This window comes from Hypanus sabinus, chromosome 5 (genome assembly GCF_030144855.1).
Source record: "Hypanus sabinus isolate sHypSab1 chromosome 5, sHypSab1.hap1, whole genome shotgun sequence".
NCBI lineage: Eukaryota > Metazoa > Chordata > Chondrichthyes > Myliobatiformes > Dasyatidae > Hypanus > Hypanus sabinus.
Window position 1 is genome coordinate 16,547,513 of NC_082710.1, and position 22,779 is coordinate 16,570,291.

At 40.2% G+C, this 22,779-nt stretch overlaps 1 protein-coding gene across 2 annotated transcripts in view; it reads right to left on the reverse strand.

Annotated features, from left to right (window-relative positions):
* Positions 1-22,779, reverse strand: part of chd1 (chromodomain helicase DNA binding protein 1) — a 115,421-nt gene that overhangs the window by 66,343 nt on the left and 26,299 nt on the right. For both annotated transcript variants that reach the window (XM_059969453.1, XM_059969454.1), the window contains exons 3-4: positions 593-800; positions 84-185 (exon numbers count right to left, since the gene is read on the reverse strand). In XM_059969453.1, coding sequence (XP_059825436.1) covers positions 84-185; positions 593-800 — 310 coding nt within the window. The remainder of the gene's footprint in view (positions 1-83; positions 186-592; positions 801-22,779) is intronic.

Sequence of the window (22,779 nt, forward strand, 5' to 3'; positions counted from 1 at the left end):
TGCTGGGTGACTTAGCACACTTAGCAATTGCCTGTTATATTTAATAGAGGTCTCGCAGGGAGTATTTTAATCAAATGACAAACCTCTGAACTGTTGTTTGAAGAAAGTTGCTGTTGTTGTAGTTGTTGTTTTCTTAACATTCCAGATCTCTGCACAGCCAAAATACTTGGATTTGATTTCCAAAACTGCAACATAGACCAAGAGCATGTCAACAGTTAAAACTTACGATGGTCACCCACACTTTAACGAGCTAATATTACCAAAAATCATGTCTGCCTAATGCAAACTATCTGGTAACTCTTCAAGATAAATTAACTTTTCTGCAGCTGCCTATACAAGAGTTACCTGGCTTTTTTACTAGTTACTATAGCTCATCAGTTACTACAAATTACTGGGCAGGGAAATTATATATTTTGTGTATGCTGCCTTTTGCCATTTAATAAATAACTGCGATAGCTCAAGGAATTCCAATGATTGAGATACATAAATTGCAACATCAAATCAAGAAATATTTCTTCAAATTCATTTCAAATCTAGCATTACATACTCCAGTTTAATATGAAGTATTCACTAGCATATTTGTTTCATTTACCTCTGCTCCATCCGTTTTAAGGACTTTATTTTCAATTGGTCTCTTTCCTCTAGAAGATGCATTACTTTCAGAACCCGATGAATCAGAATCAGATTGGCTGGCAGAGTCTGAACCACTGTCAGAGTCACTAGAGTCATTGCTATCAGATTGGCTGCTGCTTCCATCACTGCTGCTCTCAGAACTTGAGCCTGACTCTTTGTCAGATTGGCTAAAAGAAAAATTAAGCACAAATGATTAAATCTTCGCTGTAACTGAATTAAGTTTAATATTTTGAAATATTCTTTTTTTCTTCCTGCAAGTTGCCTACAGAAATATGGAACCATACCATAATCTTATGGGGTTTCAGTCTGTTAACTTCCCAAAGAAACCAAAGTTACACCAGACAACTATAAAGGGTGCTGAAAGGCTAGGCACCTTGAAAGGACAAAGTTATAGAAGTAGAAAGTCTCAGAAGAGAATCCCAGAGTAGGGATTAGACACCAACAGTGGGATAGAAACACAGTGTATCCAGAGATACCGGCCACGTGATAGACGCACTGCCACCTGGCTGGTCAGAAGACACACCACATGCCGATCAACATTTGGTCCCTCCCAACTAATCAATGCACATCTAAATTATTGGTCACCTTAATTGGATTATCTCACCCAGCCCCTTGCTATAAAAGGTGAGACTTGTGCCTGGCTTGGTCTCTCTTACAGACCACCTCATTGAAGGTAAGTGCATTGATTTATGTTTGGGAAGGTCTATCGTTTGTTCTGGTAAGGGAGCCGCAGCTATCCAAGGTCAAGGGGGGGTAGTTGTCGTAGTGCTTTTCCCTTGTTCTTCGTTTGTGTAACCGTACTCTGTCCTCACACCGCTTCCTGTGTATTGTAGTTGCTTGTGTTGACCCAACTTCCCCTTGTAAATAAATTCCTTATTATTAAAACTGTGCGTGTCCAGGCCTCTAAAGCTGAGCCGAACATGTTCCCTTTTATGGGTAACCTAGGGTTACCCATAGCCCTCCATTTTTCTGAGCTCCATGTATCTGTCCAGGAGTCTCTTAAAAAACCCTATCGTACCCACCTCCACCACCGTCACTGACACGTACTCACCAGTCTCTGCATAAAAAATTTACCCGACATCTCCTCTGTACCTGCTTCCAAGCACCTTAAAACTGTGCTCTCTCATGGACATTTCAGCCATGTAATCATTTCAGCCCTGGGAAAAAGCCTCTGACTATCCACACCATCAATACCAAGGAAAAAAGGCCGAGTTCACTCAACCCATTCTCATAAGACATGCTCCCCAATCCAGGCAACATCCTTATAAATCTCCTCTGCACTCTTTCTATAGTTTCCACATCCTTCCTATAGTGAGGCGACCAGAACTGTACACAGTACTCCAAATGGGGTCTGACCAGGGTCCTACATAACTGCAACTTTACCTCTCAGATCCTAAACTCAATCCCACGATTGATGAAGGCCAATGCACTGTATGCTTTCTTAACCACAGAATCAACCTGCGCAGCAGCTTTGAGTGTCCTATGGACTCGGATCCCAAGATCCCTCAGATCCCCCACACTGTCAAGCGTCTTACCATTAATACTATATTCTGTCATCACATTGGACCTACCAAAATGAACCACCTCACACTTATTTGAGTTGAACACCATCTGCCACTTCTCAGCCCAGTTTTGCATCCTATGAATGTCCTGCTGTAACCTCTGATAACCCTCCACACTATCCACAACACCTCCAACCTTTGTGTCATCAGCAAATCTTCCAACCCATCCTTCCACTTCTTCACCCAGATCTTTTATAAAATTCGCGAAGAGTAGGGGTCCCAGAACAGATCCCTGAGGCACATCACTGGTGACCGATCGCCATGCAGAATATGACCTGTCTACAACCACTCTGTGGGCAAGCCAATTCTGGATCCACAATGTCCCCTTGGATCCCATGCTTCCTGACTTTCTCAATAAGCTCTGCATGGAGTACCTTGTCAAATGCCTTGCTGAAATCCATATACACTACACCTACTGCTCTACCTTCATCAATGTATTTAGTCACATCCTTAAAAAATTCAATCAGGCTCGTAAAGCATGACCCACCTTTCACAAAGCCATGTTGACTATTCCTAATCATATTATGCCTCTCCAAATGTTCATAAATCCTGCCTCTCATCTTCTCCATCAACTTATCAACTAGTGAAGTAAGACTCACTGGTCTATAATTTCCTGGGCTATCTCTACTCCCTTTCTTGAAAAAGGGAACAACATCTGCAACCCTCGAAACCTCTCCCGTCCTCATTGATGATGCAAAGATCCTCGCCAAAGTCTCAGCAACCTCTTCCCTCGCCCCCCACAGTAGACTGGGGTACATCCCGTCCCGTCTCAGTGATTTATCCAACTTGATACTATCCAAAAGCTCCAGAACATCCACTTTAATATCTACATGCTCAAGCTTTTCAGTCTGCTTTAAGTCTTGAGCTGGGGTGCTTGAGGCCAGATATGAATACCATTTTCTCACTTATAGGATTGGGTGAACTCAGCAGTAGTAGCAAAGAACAATGAAGTTAGAGATAAAAACAAAATAAAATGAAAGTATTATTTGACAGCATCTAAATAATTCTGACGTCACACTGCTCTTCAACTAGAGATCATTCAGTGACTGATGGTTCCAACTCTGATACATTGTGTTCTGAAAGATGTGACCAGATGGCAATAACAGAGTGAATGTGATGCTAATTGATGGAAAAAAATTTGACCATTTTCAGTATTTCCTTTTCAATGAACAAGTTAAATATTAAAAATGTTCCTTAGCACAGTAGAATGTTAATGACTTGACTGAATCACTAATGCCACAGTTTGCATAACAGAATGAAAGACAGTGGTTAAATGAAGGTGCTCTCCCCCAAGCCCCCCCCCCCCCACCACCACCTCTGGCAGGACTCGCCAATCAAGAGAAATGAAACTAATCAATTTTAAAATGCACATTCCCCAATTTTGTTATTTTATGTACAATTTTAAATACCATTTTCTCCAAATATAACAAAATAGTACAAATATTGTTTTTAGATGCAATCAGTTAACATTTCTGCCTGCCAATCATCACAATTATAATTTTATTACAGCACAAGGCCAACCAGTAAATGTAAAATCCTCCAACCTATTCAGCTAGTCACAAACTTTGAAAAATGACAGATCATTTCCCTCCTGCTTTGCAGAGTGCTATCAAATAACTATCAGGATCATCTTGAAAATATCCAAGTGAATATTTATCTGTTCATATTTTAATGTTATCTCTAAATTCTTTACAATGTGCCACACTTTGAGCCTATCAAAAGGATCCAGCTTGAAACTGCCATAAAAATTCTTTAGTATTCCAAGTGCAAGATTAATTACAATTATCATGCTCCATGCATTCAACTCTTAAGTCTTAAAGGTATTTTGCAAAGTGCAACACAGGTCACTGAGCCTTATATAACCTACCTAACAGCTTTCCAAGAGGGGAAAACAGCTATTTCTCATTATTTTCTTTTGACATATGAGATGGTTGTTTGCTTGTGATGCCTGTGACATCTCTCTGAGCAGTATCATCAGTCTTATTTCCCAACATATTTCACTAACCTCAATGCCTGTAAACTCTGTTGATTCTCCTACCACTCACCTATACTAGAGGAACTAGAGGAATTTTCAGTAATAGTTTCTTCTACTAGCATATCATTAGGGTGTGAGGTAACCCGTGTGCCCCCCCCCCCACCCAACATTTCCAAATCCCCTTTTCCCTCTCTCATCTCATAGCCTTGCCTGCCCATTGTCTCTCTGGTGCTCCTCCCCCTCTTCTTTCTTCCATGGCCTTCTGTCCTCTCCTATTAGGACTCCCCCTTCTCCGGCCCAGTATCTCTTTCACCTCTCAACTTCCCTGGTCTTTACTTCACCCCACCCCACTCCCTTCGTTTCACCCATCACCTTGTATTTATTCCTCCCCTTCCCCCCAACTTTTAGCTCTCATCTTTTTTTTCCTCCAGTCCTGCCTATCTCAGCCCAAAACATCGACTGTATTCGTTTCCATAGATGCTGCCTGCATTTTGCTTGTTGCTTTGACTGGTTTCTAATTTTTTTTATATATTCATGTCAAATGTGCTGTGCTGAAACAATGTGCTTAGCAGAATGTTCAAATTTATATTCCCAATATTTAAAAAAATAATGCATACCATATATCATTGATTTTGGAGGGGAGGGGCCAATGATGCACATTTCATCTAGGTGAATAAGGAGAGTTTTCATTCAGAGATTGGGAATCATTGTGGTCACACAGTTAAGACTGAGATGGGAATGGGTTTTGTTTCCTACAATATTAAAGTTTTTGTTATTCCTTTTTCCAGGAAGATGTGGAGGCTGAATATTGAATATACCCAAAGATTAAATAGATGAATGTTTATAATTAAGAATTATGGACAAAGGGAGAAAAAGCGGACTTGAGAAAAACTGGGTGAGCCATGATCTTATTGAAGGGAAACCAAGTAGTACGCTCTTGTGCCTTTTCTGATGGTCAATGATGTATAATATATAAAAAGGCAATATCAATTCAGCCAGAAGTGTAAAACAGATGATTCCTCACAGACACTTTATACTGACTCTTACTGATACCAATTCAAACCTCTACATGCAATATCCAGAAATAATTTGCCTACAGCCACTGCATACTGCATACAAAAGACACAGGCAATGGTGCTAAAATTGTATGCTTAATTCCAAATTGAAATTCACCTTTAACTCTTCCATGAATTCAGAATATATTCCACTCATACCTATGAGCAGCAATGCTTTGATAACATCTGGTTTGAATTAATCCACAATTGTGGTACATTCTCAACATTCTGAAATATCCTGCAAACGTAACCTATAAACAGCCAAGCCTGGAAAATATTTGGCTTAGATTGCTGTTCATTCCATACAAATGCCAGAAAACAAATCAGCTTCACAGACAGAATCTGATTTGATATCTCTTTCTTTCCCTTTCAAGGTTCTTTTGAAGACCCTGACCTGGAGTTACATGCTGACTTCGGTTCTTTGCGGAAATGGGACCCATTCTCAGGGCCTCACAACCTGTCACTTTTTGATATGCTGAGGGTATGGCCTGGAAGAATAGCGCACCTTCAGGGTGCCAGATTTTCGTGGCAGTACAGGGAAGATCGAAAGTAGTGAGCTGGCTACTGGCCGTGTGCTCAGGGATCCAAGATCTTTGGCCACAGAGCTCGGAAGAAGCAACACAATAGACTTTTAACACCATAAATCAGCGAGTTGTTTTGTTATGTCTCCCCTCTCACTGTGAAACAGGGACACCTTTTTTCCCCTTATTAGAGGGAGAAAGAGAGCCTGTGGTATGTTGAATACCAGGTGAACGAGTAGTCTTTGGGGTACTGATGCTTTAATTCAGCTTATGCATGGGGCAGGGGAGTTGGGGGGGCTTTGGGGTTATAACATTTAACTGTCATTCATTCTTTGGAGCACTCCTCTGTCTTCCTAGATGTCTGAAGAAAAAGAATTTCAGGATGTATACTGTATAAATTTCTCTGACATTAAAAGTACCTATTGAACCTAACTCCAACTACATTCATTGATACGACCACCACTGAATCTTCCACCATTACTCTCTCCGGGGTCCATCAGAGGTAAAAGAAGTCAAGGTTAATATAGCAGATAAATAAGTGAATGTTCTGTTCCAACCATCCATCATCCTGACATCTAAAACCACCCCACTACCCTAGAAAGCCCTTCAGTTGTGATGGAATACACTGCAATTGCCTGAATATGAGTTGTTGCAGGATCATTGAAACATTGGTTTAAGTTTCTAATATTCTTCACCTAGCAGTTTTCACCGAACTGATTACAGCAGATCACCACTTTATTATTACATATGAGTGTCTTGGTTAATACTGCATTTGATGGGATACCAAAAACTTGTGCAATGTGTTACAAGATAAATTCACAACTGGTTAGAACCACAGATGTGTTTACTTTCCCAAATACAAATGAGTTACCCATACATCACATTTAAACAGCCTCCTTTAGGAAAGCAATGTCAAACCTACATTTTAAAAAGCAGACTACCGTGCAGATCTTGTCCTAAAGCACTATATTCTTCAATAGAGAATTCTAATTAATGCAAGGCAGGCATTAGAAATTCTACTGTCATGATGTTTTTACAACATTAGAAGCTGAAAAGGTCAACATTTTTACAACATTAGATTTACCTAGATAGGTCAATCTCATATCATGTTGCATCACTGCCACAGTCCAAACACAACTAAGTCACTGCTGAAACCAAATCCTTGGGTAACTTTTGACAGTCTGTTTATCCCTAATGACTGAAAGACTTGATTGTGTAGTGGAAGCTAAATGGCAACTTCTGCAAAAATTTAGTAGGCTAAGAATTAATTAAAACAGATCAAATCTTTCTGATTCAATCTGCCTTCTTTGCTTGCAGCCCAGCTAACTGTAAAACAGAGAAATTAAGTTTCATTATTAAAGTACTAAACACTAGAGGGTGCTGCTGCCTTAACATTGTTCACAGAGTGACTTGACAAACACCTGGCTTTAGAATTGTGATGAAAATCTCCTTTTGTGAAGAAACAAAGGTTTTTGTGGTAAGATTCAATCCAGTAAAAAATGTAACCTATGAATTAGGCTTGAACAGTATGTTTTCTTATATATGTATATGTATGTGTGTGTATACACATGTATACACACATGTATATATGTGTAAAACACACACATACATGGCATAAGGTTTGTATACATATGTATACACAAACACATACATATGTAAAACACATTAATCCTAAATTTCAAGCTCTACTAATAAATACCCAAAGCCAGAGTGGAAAATTCTTCTGGTCATCTATTTGTAAGTAAGCTAGGATTTACTAGAATTCTAGTAAACTCAGGTTCTTTGAGGTTTTACCACCAGGGGTGGTAACATGGATAAACTCTCACTACCTATGGCTCCTAATGCCATGCATCTCTAACAGCATCTGACAACCAAGACCAGCTTCTAGTTTTCATGTGTGGCTTAGCTACTAACACCAGTGGAACAGTTTCTAGTGAAATGAGAAGGGACAAAGGCAGGTATATGACATCTTAAAACCAGTTGCTTTGGGCAGGTGGGGCTCGTCAGCCATGATTGGCAGCTCATCTAGAACGAAAACTCTGATCTCAAGCATGCGGCTATACTTTTAAAAGACAGGAAAAGTTTCAGGAATAAGTTAAGAAGAAAAGTCTGAAGCTGCAGTCCCAAGGCAGTTCCATGCTGAGTTCAATACTGATTGGCATTTCCTGCGACACCACTAGTGCTAGACTGTATCGGCTGCTGCCATTCCTTTGGCTACATCAGCTGCATGAGAGGAAGAGCGGCTGCATGGACAGCAGCTTGCTCTTCATATTGTACTGTCTTTGCTTGCGTATCATGTAGACAGCTGGGACGCAGCATCCATAGTGACCAGGACCAACAAAGGACCAAGTAAACCAAGTTCCTTAAACCTTAAATCCTGAAAAAGTTCTACACTTTATAAACAATAGATGATCTGCAGATGCTGGAAATCCAAACAACACACACAAAATGCTGGAGGAACTTAGCAGGCCAGATAGCATCTATGGAAAAAGATATAGCCGACGTTTCAGGCCAGGGCAGAATCTGTAAACAACTTTGAGTTTTCAGCAGGAATCAACATTGGGCAAGTCTACCCAATAAGTAAATAAACTAAATAAACTGCACTGCAAGCATCACTGCAATTTATCACCTTGCCAACTAACGCTATGTCACAAATACATACTTTTGTTGAACTTACAGTGCAATCCTATGGTAATAATTATTTTAAAATTTCCAAATTAACAAATTGGGGAAAAATAGGAGCTCCCAACTCAAAGTAGTGTGGAATAGTTGCCAGGTTACATGTGCAAGTCCCATAACTTCTAATTTAAATTTAGTTTACAGCGCACAAATTTAGATACAGCACAGAAACAGGCCCTTCTGTACCAATGAGCGAGCCCATTCTGCCCAATTGTATCCATGTGATCAATAAACATACTAATCCATATGTCTCTAATGTGGGAGGAAACCACAACACCAGGAGGAAACCTATGCTGTCACAGGGAGAAGCCACAAGCTCCTTACAGACACTGACAGGAATTGAACCCCAACAAATGTAATATTGTTATGCTAACTGTTCCACCTCAATTTTTTAAAGCATAACCAAAAAGCTTTAGTGGCCTGCTGCTGACTTCCTCAGTCCAATATGAAATAGCATATCATAAAATACAAAGGAATGGCCACAATAAAAAAAGTTGCCCTCAGTGTTTTTTGCCTGTGATGCATTGCAAGATAATCTATTTGCATCATCATTATTATTATATGCAAGAACATAAGAATCAGGACTTGTGATCCTTTATCTACATAACCAATCAAAAAGATCAGTGCTGGTTATTATTATTCCCTTCATGTATGAAAATCTCACATCTCAGTCTCAAAAGTACCAAATGGCTGAGCACTTACTGCCCTCAGAGACCGAGGATTCCAAAGATTCAGAATTCTAAGAAAAATGTCTCACTTGAGTCCTGAAAACAACTTATCCTTCTTGTTTCTGGTCTCCAACTAAATTAAGCAGCCTCTGATTTCTGTGGGTCTTGAGATCATCTTTCATAACTTGGTCAAACATTAAATAAAACAAGTACTTTACCTTTGAAGATACATGGAAACATTTGGGATATTTTAAAATTACTTAATAACTGGCATTCTGAATGGTAGAAGTAAAATATACTCAACCTCTATATTTAATTACTAGCCTGAATGTAAGCACCATGCCAAAGTTTACTTCAGAGATAAGTCCAGATATATTTCAACTGAAAACTGGTAACAGATTATATCAGGGATAACAAAGCTACTTTTAGGTTAGCTATATTATTGGAAGTGACTATTTTAAATTAACTAACCATGTGGCGTGTAGTAGCGTGAGTAAAATTCCCAGAGAGAATTACTGGTAGATAAAGCAGCTTCTTTATTTGACAAAACAAGATACAGCAGGCATCATATGAAGGAGACACTTTTGGTGGAAAGGCCTGCTGACCCAACAAGGGGCTTGTTAAACACAAAGGACAATTCCATTATTAAAAAGTATAGACAATGTTTCATTTTGAAACTACATACAAACTTCACACCTTCTGATTTGCAGCCATCCCTCAGATGCCAGCAGCATCTGGACTGGGATCCACAGCTTTTTGGAATGCATTGTCCCAAAATGAATCCACAATACATTTTACCATTTGACTGACATCCAAAGCCATTTGCTAAATGTAAATGATCTAAACCCAAAAATCACTAACTTGGCATTATAGTATTTCAAACTTAACAACATGTCAATTATAGCACGTCCTTTTGGTAGCAATTTATCAATGTAATCTATTCGAATTAATCATACCTTTAAGTGGTAAAACAAGTAAGTTTTTCCTTTCATTGACAATCACCCACACAAGCTTATCCAGAAACGAAAGCATTACCAACATCACTTTAGGAAATCTCATACTTTGCTTGAAAATTTTAGCTTCTATTACTGCATTCAGAATTTGATCAATCTTTTCTCCCACCTTCAACCTGCTTTTATCCTTTCTATCTGGATCTAATTCAATCTCTTGATACTGCACATACCCTTGTAACTCTCTATGCAATTGTATTCTCTTTATGCGTCAATAGCAAACTGCTCGCAGTACGACATTTAACAAGACACATTCAGCTTATCCTTCAGTAATTTACCTACGGTTTCATTTTCATTTGGCCAGTAACTGTACACTTTAAGGATAAATCAATTGATTTGTACACTTAATTACACCTAGCTATTAAATAACAATTAGACATGGTGGCTGTGTATGAGACAGGATGAGACAGTAAAATATATAATCCCATGCTTTACCTCAAGAAGTGTACATCCAATTATATTTTTTCCCTATGCATCGCTGAGACAAATTCTGAATTTGTGTATATTTACAAAATACAATTAAGTTGGTCAGTAAAACTATTGAAAATCTTTTCTTTGTACTTTTGTCAGTTAAATAAAGGTTCAAGTGAATTAACATATCACAGATTTTTGTTTTTATTGCATTTTGGAAAATATCCCAACTTTTCTGGAAATGGGCTTTGTATTTGAATACTTCATGATGAGCTGCAAGAGAAATGATAATGTGGAGAATAGCAGGCAAAACACCAAGGTGGTTTTAAAATCACATACTTTAGTTTGATCCAGACAAGGAATTTTGAAATTTACGCATTGGTAAAATGTTTAATTGCAGCATTTTCAGCAAGATTCACATTGCTGAAATCATGCAACTTAATTCTAAAACAATATAAAAATTGGAGTAGAAATGTGAGATGATGCATTTTGCAAAGTCAAGATTTATACTATGAATGGCAGGACACTAGGAAGTAATGAAACAGAGTAACTCAAATCCAAGCGCACTGCTCATTGAAAGTGGCGTCACAGGTAAACACAGATGAAGGACAGTATGCTAAACGCCATTTTCTAAGTGGTAAAAATGATGTTTAGTATGCTGGTCTTCATCAGTCATGGCTAAGAGTATCAGAATTGGGGCATTATACTACAGTTGTGAAAGTCCCAACTTCTAATTGTTGATGAATCCAAATATCAAGTACTGTGACTGTTTTGGTCACTCCGTATTAGGAAAAATGAGGGGTTGAGTTTATAAACAAGGCGAAGTTGGCCAGGCTAGGTCTTTATTTCTACAAATGCAGAGGTACTGAGCAGGGTGGAGTGCAAACTTACAGAAATGTTCAAATCACAAAAAGCAGATCAGACGGTAACAGAATTTTGCCAGGATATGGGAGACCACACCAGAGATGTAGGGTGGCAGTAGGAAGATTAAAAAGGATTTAAGTGCAGGGTTTTCCACGCAGGGGGTGGTGAGTAAATGGATCAAGCTCACAGAGGAAATGGTTGAGGCAGGCACAATAGTATAATTTTAAAACAAAAGGGTTAAATATGTGGAGGGGTAGGCTTAGAGCAGGGGTTCCCAACCTAGGGTCCATGAACCCCTCCTGTGACTCCATGGCATAAGGTTGGGAACCTTTGACATAGAGGAATACGAGCCAAAGCAGGAAATTGGGAGGTCATTGTGGTTGTCATGGACTTATTAGGCCAAAGGACCATAAGACACATGAGGAGAATTAAGTTATACGCCCCACTGAGTCTGCTCCACCATTCCATCATGATGAATTATCCTTCTCAACCCCATTTCACTGTCTTCTCCCCATAACCTCTGATGCCCTGACAAATCAAGAACCTATCAACCTCTGCTTTAGATATACCGAATGACTTGCCCTCCATAGCTATCTGTAGTAATAAATTTCACAGATTCATCAACGCCTGGCAAAATAAGTCCCAACTCACCTCTGTTCTAAATGGACATCTCTCTATTCTGAGGCTGTGCCCTCTGGTCCTAGACTCCCCCACTAGAGGAAACATCTTTTCCACGTCTGCTCCATCAAGGCCTTTCAATATTTGATTGATTCAATAAGTGCCCCCTCATTCTTCTAAACTCCAGTGAGTACAGGCCAAGAGTCAAAGTGCTGGGAACATCAGAACAGCAATTACGAGAAGAGAAACAAATTTAAAATTTCAAGACCATAAGACATAGGAGCAGAAGGAGGCTATTCGGCCCATCGAGTCTGCTCCACCATTCAATCTTGGGCTGATCCAATTCTTCCAATCATCCCCACTCCCCTGCCTTCCCACACCCTTTGATGCCCTGGCTAATCAAGAACTTATCTACAGCCTTAAATACACCCAGTCTTGGCTTCCACAGCCACACATGGTAACAAATTCTACAGATTAACCACCCTCTGACTAAAGTAATTTCTCCACATCTCTGCTCTAAATGGATGTCCTTCAATCCTGAAATCATGCCCTCATATCCTAAACTACCCTACTATGGGAAATAATCTTGCCATAACTAATCTGTTCAAGCCTTTTAACATTCAGAGTGTTCCTATGAGATTCCCCCCCCCCCCCCCCCATTCTCCTGAACTCCAGGGAATACAGCCCAAGACCTGGCAGATGTTCCTCGTACGGTAACCCTTTCATTCCTGGAATCATTCTTGTGAATTTTCTCTAACCCTCTCCAATCTCAGCACATCTTTTCTAATATAAGGAGCCCAAAACTGCACACAATCTCAAGAGTGCCTTACAGGGCCTCATCATCACATCCCTGCTCTTATATTCTATACCTCTAGAAATGAATTGCTGGCATTGCATTCGCCTTCTTCACCATTGATCAACCTGAAAGTTAACCTTTAGGGTATCCTGCACAAGGACTCTCAAGTCCTTTTGCATCTCTACATTTTGAATTCTCTCCCCAACTAACTAATAGTCTGCTCGCTTATTTCTTCCACCAAAGTGCACGAGCATACACATTCCAACATCGTATTTCATTTGCCACTTCTTTGCCCAGTCCTCTAAACTATTTAAGTCTCTCTGCAGACTCTGTTTCCTCAACACTACCTGCTCCTCCAGCTGTCTTTGTATCAGCAGCAAATTTAGTCACAAATCCATTAATCCCATAGTCCAAATCATTGACATACATTGTTAAAAAGCAGCAGTCCCAACACCAAGCCCAGTGGAACTCCACTGGTAACTGGCAGCCAGCCAGAATAGGAAACCTTTATTCCCACTTTTTTCTGCCAATCAGCCAATGTTCCACCCATGCTAGTAACTTCCCTGTAATTTCACGGGCTCTTATCTTGCTAAGCAGCCTCATGTGTGGCACCTTGTCAAAGGCCTTCTGAAAATCCAAGTACAGTCGGCCCTCCTTATCCGCAAATTCCACATCTGCGAATTCAACCAACCTCGAATCACGAAAACCCGGAAGTGCTCTTCCAGCACTTGTTGTTCGAGCATGTACAGACTTTTTTTCGTCATTATTCCCTAAACAATGCAATATAACAACTATTTTACACAGTATTTACATTGTATTAGGTATTATAGGTAAATCTAGAGATGATTTAAAGTATATGGGAGGAGGTGCGTGGGTTATCGTGGATCAGGATCGAAAAAAATCGGAAGTTCTCTTACTAAGTAAGTCGGAACAGGTACATCCGGTATTATTTAGCGTCAGTTAGTCAAACCTTTGCATTTGTATTTAGTATATATTTTACCTTTCTATGCATATAAAACACTTAAGAACGTATGCTTCAGCACCAGGCTCAGGAAGTTCCCGAGTTCGCTCTAGTGACAGATTGCTATGGAGTGCACTCGCCAGCATGCCGGGTTGATGTGGAGGATCAAAAACCCAAAACTCCAAAACCCAATAATTAAACCACTGTGTTGCTTAGTAATAATTGTAGCTTTCATCAGGGCACAGCCTTTCTCACTTTATCCTTTAAAATCGTTCCAATCGTTAACCGACGTAGCCTAACGCTTTTCCAATGACCAATGGCATTTCACCTCTTTCCAATCGCTTTATTATTTCCACTTTATTTTCAATTGTGATCATGACTATTTTTGTGAACAGAAATACTGCAAATTCAGATCTCTACTACTGGGTCCTAATATCCACCGCACTGAGACAAGTTAAATAAGGTATTGGGTTCTGCTGGGTCCTACGGTCCGCCGCATTGAGATAGGTTGAATAAGGGACGAGCATCCGCGAATTTTGGTGTCCGTGAGGGGTCCTGGAACCAATCCCTCACGGATAAGGAGGACCGACTGTACACCACATCCATCGAATCTCCCTTGTCTACCCTGCTCGTAATTTCCACAAAAAAAAATATCAGTAGGTTAGTAGGGCAGGATTTCCCTTTCAGGAAACCATGCTGGCTTTGGCCTATCTTGTCATGTGCCTCCAGGTACTCCGTAATCTCATACCTAACAATCAATTCCAACAACTTCCCAACCACTGATTTCAGGCTAACAGGTCTGCTGCCTCCCAGCCTTCTTAAATAGCGGTGTAACATTTGCACCGAAAGCCCTTTGAGCCCAGTTTTCTGAAACAGTACAGATCCTTCCCGTGTTACAGTAGGGTTCCATTCCTGTAACCTGGAGAGTTCAGAAGTCAGAAATATGGCTGCAAAAAAATTCCCAAGCAGCAGAAAATGCTTGTCAGAAAATCCCAAACCAATTTGTCTCCCAAATGCTTGTTCGTTTGTACAAGTGATACACAAGTCAAACATTCATAACCTGGTTAGGAATTGAATCCTTTTCTGATCTACTAGGATTTGTCCAGCACGCATAACTTGATTTCTAATTCAGTAACAATGGAAAGGGCAAAAAGCATGAAATGGGACTACAGGTAGTCTCCGAGTTACAAATGTCCAACTTACAAACAGCCTGCCATAAGTCTATTATATTGAAAATTCGAGTTAAATACAATTGTCCCTAACAATGAACACACATACTACATTGCGACGCTCATGAAAATATTGCATGGCTTCAGCGGTTCGTCGGCTCAAGGAAGGAGAATGCCGTCCGCCATTTTGTCGAATGACGTTGCCGTTAACACTGTTGAGTGTGTAACTTTGTACCTGGCTTAAAATTTTCTCTTATTTACCATGTCTCTGAAGCATAAATCTAATGCAAGTGCTGGTGATGGATCAAAGAAAAGGAAAACAATCATGATTGAAAATAAGGTGGAAATAATAAAGCAATCGGAAAGAGATGAAATGCCATCAGTCATTGGAAAAGCGTTAGGCTACTGTCAGTCAACGATCGGAACAATTTTAAAAGGATAAAGTGAGAATAATGGAACAAATGAAAGGCCCTGGCCCAATGAAAGCTACAATTAAGCAATGCAGTAGTTTGATTATTTAAATGGAAAGGCTTTTGATAATTCGGTTAGACAATCAAAATCAGTGTAATATTCCCATTGAATCATTGAAAGGCTCTAAGCCTTTTCAATGATTTAAAAGCTGCACGTACAACAAGTGAAGGTGATTGTGATGAATTTGTTGCAAGTAGGAGTTGGTTCAATTGTTTCAAAGTGAGGGCAAATTTACAAACTATTAAAGTGCAAGGTAAAGCAGCGAGTGCTGATGTAAGTGCTGCAGGTGATCTTCCTGAAATGTTTAAAAAAAATTATTGAGGGAGGGCGGGCATTTGCCAGACCAAATATTTAGTGTAGACAAGACTGGCTTACTTCGGGAAAAACATGCCTGAAAAGACCCACATTTCAAAAGAGGAGAAAAGTGCACCAGGGCATAAGGCATCGAAAGATAAGCTAACGTTAGTGCTAGGGGGTAACGCATCTGGGGATTTCAAGCTCAAGCCTTTGCTTGTGTATCGCTCTCTAAATCCAAGGGCACTTCGCCGTATCATTAAGGCACCTCTTCCTGTTATTTGGAAGGCAAGTTCAAAGGCTTGGGTCACAATTGCCATCTTTGAAGATTGGTTCTTGAACCATTTTGTTCCTGCTGTTGAACGTTACTGCTTGGCCAAGAAAATTCCTTTCAAGATTCTCCTTGTGCTTGACAACACACCTGGACATCCAAGCACTTTAGATGACCTTCACCGCAATGTAAAGGTCATATTTTTAGCCCCAACACCACATCACCCAACAGCCAATGGATCAGGGAGTCACAGCCTCCTTTAAAGCCTGTTATTTATGACAGATCTTTTCACAAGCAGTCAGGGCTACCCAAGATGATGTGATGAGCTTAAGGGAGTCCTGGAGGGATTATAACATCTATGATGCCTTCAAAAATATCGCTGATTCTTGGGATAAAGTGAAGCAGTCAAATATGAAAGGAGTGTGAAACAATTGTGCCCCCAATTCACGCTTGCTTTTCAGGAGTTTACAGCTGACGACATTGCCAAAGCCAGGCAAGCTGTGGTTGGTATTGGTAATGAACAGCAGTTAGACATCAATGAAAATGATGTCGTAGAGCTGCTGAAGAACTGACCAATGAAGGCCTTATGGAACTAGGGCAGCAGATGAGAGCATTTGAGGAAGAAGACTGGGACCTAGGAACTCCGGGACCAAAAAAGTTTGTGACAAAAGAGTTAGCTGAAGCCTTTTGTCTCATTGAAGCAAGGATGGCAAAGTTAGAGGAGCAAGATCCTAATCCAGAGAGGTTCAAAGTTTACCGTGCAGTTACTGAGGACCTCAACTGCTACAAGGCCATTTATGACGAGAAAAAGAAAAGCTCTGCACAAGCCTCCCTTGATGCCTACTTCAAGAAATTGACCCCAGTAGTAACCCCTCTCCCACCTCTCCAGCAGCAGAATCAAATCCTGACTCTCCAGCACAAGGTCCATCACTTTACCTCACAAATGCCCCTTCCAGTATGCAAGACAACAATGGAACTGTATGTAGTTAATTTCATTATTACTGTATTATTATTATTTCTTTTGTGCGCGCCATACTCTGCCAGAGCCTCGGCAACCACTTTTTCCCCCCAAGTGGTTTACTTGGAGGAAAGATTCTATGAGTGGTCCCCAACATCCTTCTCACAGCGCAATTTTTTATTAAAAAACGAGGCTGAATTGCAAGCTCAACACTCAACCCGGCACAGATGGAAAGCATGCCTGAGAGCGGCCCGTTTGGGTTCGAACTCGGGAACCTTCGCTTCAGAGTCCAACGCTGATGCCACTGTGCCACCAGTCGGCTATTATTAAGTACTGTATTATGTTTAAGATGTTTTAGTGTATTTGGAAGTGTTTCCTCAATTGTTTTATATGCAGAGAAAGGTAAAATATATACTATATACTAAGACATATATATTTGACTAACTGATGCTAAATAATACCTATTCAGAGTTGCGTACAAATCCAACTTAGACAGACTTAAGAACGGAACTCGTTCGTAACCCGGGGACTGCCTGTATTTCTACAAGATAGATCAGGAGCTTGCAGGCAATTAATAGAAAATACAAAGCAAGCCATTAAAAGATGGGAGAAACTTATTTCAGAGAAGGGCACTAACTGCTTCAAATTGTTAACATTTTTAGAAATGTGGATAACCCAAATACAGGGAAAACAAATCAGATCTCAAATTTTCAACTACTAATATACCAATTGGGCCACTGCAATAGAATGTATCAAATATTTTCACATGTACTAACCAAAATTTCTTCATGTTTCATGAATACTTCCACATCAAAGTTGCCCAATCTGTGTTGGTTAACTAATTGAATTAAATAAGATTTGCTAATGTGTGGAGCAATAGGTCACAATGCATGGGTTGAAAGAATTTAAAGGAAGTACTCTAAAAGCCATTGTGCATTGCAAAAAATTGAACACTTCTTACTGGGACCATAAGATATAGGAATAGCATCAGGCCATTCAGCCCATCAAGTCTGCTCGGCCATTCTATCATGGCTGATCCTAGATCCCACTCAAACCCACAACACCTGCCTTCTCGCAATATCCTTTGATGCCCTGACCAATCAGGAAACTATCAACTTCTGCCTTAACTATATCCACAGGCTTGCCCTCCACCACAGCCCTTGAAAGACCATTCCACTGACTTACTACTTTCGGGCTAAAAGAATTTCTCCCTACCTCTGTTCTAAAGGGTTGTCCCTCAATTTAGAGGTTGTACCCTCTAGTTCAGGATATCTCTACCAAAGGAAACATCCTCTCCACATCCACCCTATCTAGTCCTTTCAACATTTGGTAGTTTTTAAATGAGATCCCCAAGCATTCTTCTAAATTCCAGTAAGGGCCCAAAGCTGCTAAACATCCCTCATGTGTTAACCCCTTCATTCCCAGAATCATCCTCATGAACCTCCTCTGGACTCTCTTCAATGCCAACACATCCTTTCTGACATATGGGGCTCAAAACTGTTGTCAATACTCCGTGCAGCCTGACTAATGTCTTATAAAGCCTCAGCATTATTTCCTTGCTTTTATATTCTATTCCCCTTGAAATAAATGCCAATGTTGCATTTGCCACCTTCACCACAGATTCAACCTGTAAATTAACCTTCTGGGAGTCTTGCACGAGAACTCCGAAGTCTCTCTGCACCTCTGTTTGTACCTTCTCCCCATTTAGATAACCTTTACCAAAATGCATTATCATACATTTCCCAACATTGTATTCCATCCGCCACTTTTTTTGCCAATTATCCCAATCCATCCAAGTTCTGCTACAATCACATTGCTTTCTCAGCACCACCTACCCCTCCACCGATCTGCATATCATACAAAAACTTTGCCATAAAGCCATCAAATCCATTATCTACAAAACTGACAAACAATGTGAAAAGTAACAATTCCAATACTGACCCCTGAGGAACATAACTAGTCTCTGGCAGCCAACCAGAAAAGGCCCCTTTTATTCCCACGCATTGCCTCTTGCCTGTCAGCCATTCTGCTATCCATCCATCTTTGCTGTAATGCCATAGGATTTTATCTTGTTAAGCCACCTCATGTGTGGCACTTTATCAAACACCTTCTGAAAATTCAAGTAAATGACATGCACAGCCTCTACCTTGTTTGTTACTTTCTCAAAAAACTCTAACAGAATTGTCAGGCAATATTTCCCTTCACAGAAACATTGCCGACTTTGACTTATTTTATCATTGGTCTCCAAGTACATTGAAACCTCATCCTTAATAATAGTCTCCAACACATTCCCAAGCACTGACTTTAGGCTAACAGGCCTATAATTTCCTTTCTTTTTCCTTCCTCCCTTCTTAAAGAGTGCTGTGACATTTACAATCTTCCAGTCCTCCAGGACCATGCCAGAATCAAGTGATTCATGACTTATCCAACTTAAGACCTTTGAGTTTCCCTTGCACATTTTCCTTTGTAATAGCAATGGTGCTCACTTCTGCTCCATGACACTCACTGACCTCTGGCACACTGCTAGTGTCTTCCACAGTGAAGACAAATGCAAACTACCCATCTCATCAACATGATTTTCCAGTGGGCCAATATCAACTCTCATCTCCCTTTTACTCTTCATATAATTGAAAAAAACTTCTGGTATCCTGCTTTATATTATTGTTAGACTGCCCTCGTATTTCATTTTTCCCCTTCTTATAGCTTTTTTTAGTTGCCTTTTGGTGGATTTCAAAAGCTTCCCAATCATCCAACTTCCCACTCACTTTTGCTATTGTACATGCCCTTTCCTTGGCTATTATACAGTCCTTAACTTCCTGTGTTAGACATGGTTAGTCCTGCCATTTGAGAACTTCTTCCTCTGTCAAACATATCTATCCTGCGCCTTGTGAACTATTCCCAGAAACTTCAGCTCTGCCGTCATCCCCGCCAGTAACCTCCTCCAATCCACCTGGGCAAGATCCACATGCCTCTGTAATCCCCTTTATTCTACTGCAATACTGATACATCCCTTTCAAATTACAGTATGAATTCAATCATATGATCATTGTCCCCTTTACATTAAGCTCCCTAATAAGATCTGAGTTATCATAGAACACCCAATCCTTTCCCCGAGCAGGCTCAAGCATAAACTGCTCTAAAAAGCCATCTCGTGGGCATTCAACAAATTCCCTCTCATGCAATCTGACACCAACTTGACTTTCCAAACTCCCTTGCATATTTAAGTCCCCATTACGATTGTATCATTACCCTTACTACATGCCTTTTCCAGCTCCCTTTGCAACATCAACTCCACATTTTGGCTACTTGGAGGCCTATGATTCCTATAATGTTCTTTTTTACCCTTGCAATTTCTTAACCCCACCAAGATTCAACATTCTCTGACCCTATGTCACCATTTAAAGATGTAATTCCATCTTGATACTAAGTATACCCTTTGATGTTAAGCTCCCAACTATGGCTTTCTTTCAGCCACAACTCAGTGATGCCCACAATGTCATACTGATCAGTCTCTAATTGCAACTTTAGTCCTGCATTTTTCACTCTTTTGAATTTAACTCTTTGCTCTGTTTGCATCTGTACCCAATCATTGGCTTGTCCTTCCTTACATTCATGTTACACCTAACAGACACTTGTAAGTTAGCTGGCTCATGCTCAGCTCTATCATCCTGGTTCCCATCCACCTGACATATTTGTTTAAACTCTCAACAGCTCTAATAAATCTGCTCTCAAGAAGATTGCTCCCCCTAGGATTTAACTGCAACCCGTCCCTTTTGTATAGGTCCCACTTACCCCAGAAAAGATCACAATTATCCAGAAATCTGAATTCCTGCCCCTGCTCCAATTCTTCTGCCATGTATTTATCATTCTATTCCTATTCTCCCTGTCACGCAGCACAGGCAACAATCCCGAGATTACTACTCATGTCCTGCTTTTCAGCTTCTTTCCCAACTCCCTATATTCTTTTTTCAGGACCTCCTCCCTTTTTCTTCTTATGTCATTGGTACCAATATGTACCACGACTTCTGGCTGCTCACTCTCCCTTTTCAGAATATTGTGGACACCCTGACACTTGGGAGGTAAACTACCATCCGTGTTTCCTTTTCACGTCCACAGAATTGCCTATCTGTCCCCCTGACTATAGTCTCCTGTTATTGCTGCCATCCTCTCAGTTCTCTACCCTTCTGAGCTGCAGGGCCAGACTCAGTGCCGGAGGCACAGCCATTGCTGCTTCTCCCAGGTAGGTCGTTTCCCTCAACGGTATACAAAACGGAGTACTTATTGTTGAGGGGGACTGTCATAGGGGTGCTCTCCACCTTTTGACGTTCTCACTTCACTCTTCTGTCAGTCACCCATTAATACAGTATGTATCCTTGGACATTAAGCTCGCAGCTATAATCTTTCAGCCATGATTCAATGATGCCTACAACATCATACATGCCAATCGGTAACTGTGGTACAAGTTCATCTACCATATTCCAAACATTGTGCACATTCAAATATAATACTTTCAGTCCTGTATTCACCCTTATCGATTTTGCCTGCATTTTACATTGCAACTCATCCGGTTGACTGCAATTTTGCCCCCATCGTCAGCCTCTCCCTGCTACGAGTCCCACTACACATTCCCTCTGTTTGTAAACCAACTACCTCATCTTCAGGACTATCACTCCAGTTCCTATCCCCCTATCAAATTAGTTTAAACCCTCCCAAATAACTCCAGCCAACTTGGCTGCGAGGATATTGGATATTCATGAACAGAGAAACCCAAGAATCCATGTCCATAGTTCTCCAAAAGTGTCAAAACTGATCAATAGGGTAGTGGAGACAGTATATAATAGCATGTTTGCTGTCAATTAGGGGTATTGTCTCCACACTATAAGTAGGATGTGAAAGCACTGATCAGTGTGCAGGAGAGATTAAATAGGTTGGGCTTGTTTTCTTTGGAGCAAAAAAGATAGTCAAAATATTTTTTCAATGACAAAATGAAGTCATAGGTTTCAAATAAGAAGGAATTTTAAAGGGGATCCAAGTGTGTTTTATTTTAAAAAATATAGAGTAGCTTTTATCTGGAACATGTCAAAGGCACTGCTGGATGAATCGCTATTTTTAAGAGGCATTTAGACAGACCCAAATAGGCAAGGTATAGAACGATTTGGTCTTAAGTCAAGCAAATGGCAATGGTATAATAGGCTAAGTGATCAATGTGGACTTAGTGCGCTGAATGGCCCAGTTCAGCACAACACAATTGACTCAAGTCCCCTTAGCAAATGAGGACAAACGTATCATAAGGGATTCAATGAAATGTTATTGTAATCAACACAAAGAGATCTTCAATTCAGGTAATATACAATACACAGTAAATACGAAGGCAATCCAACATAGCTACTGGCTGAGAATCATTGATGGATCTATTACAGTCAGTGCCCACTGAGCTTTACTCTGTAATTGCTCCAAGTTATTTTGTCATCCATGGTTTATACTTTACCATATTGGAGCTTATAATATTCCTACACAAATTCTTCAAAGCCTAATAATACATTTTTTAAATCTTCATATATATTCTTATCCTAATTCAATGCATTGTGCAACAATTTGATCTATATAAACAGTTTGCAAGACCAGCCTCACTGTATGTGACAATAATATACCAATTCCTACACAAATCTGTAGTATTGAATATTTTCCTATTACAGGTTGAACATCAAAAACTCCAAAATCCAAAAACCTCCGAAATCCAAACTTTTTGAGCACTGACATTACAAATGGAAAATTCCACAAGGTGCTGGGATAGTTCTTGGGTCTCTGCATACCACAGGCAGTTCTGAGAAGTTACCGCATATGTAATGAACAGAAGTTAATA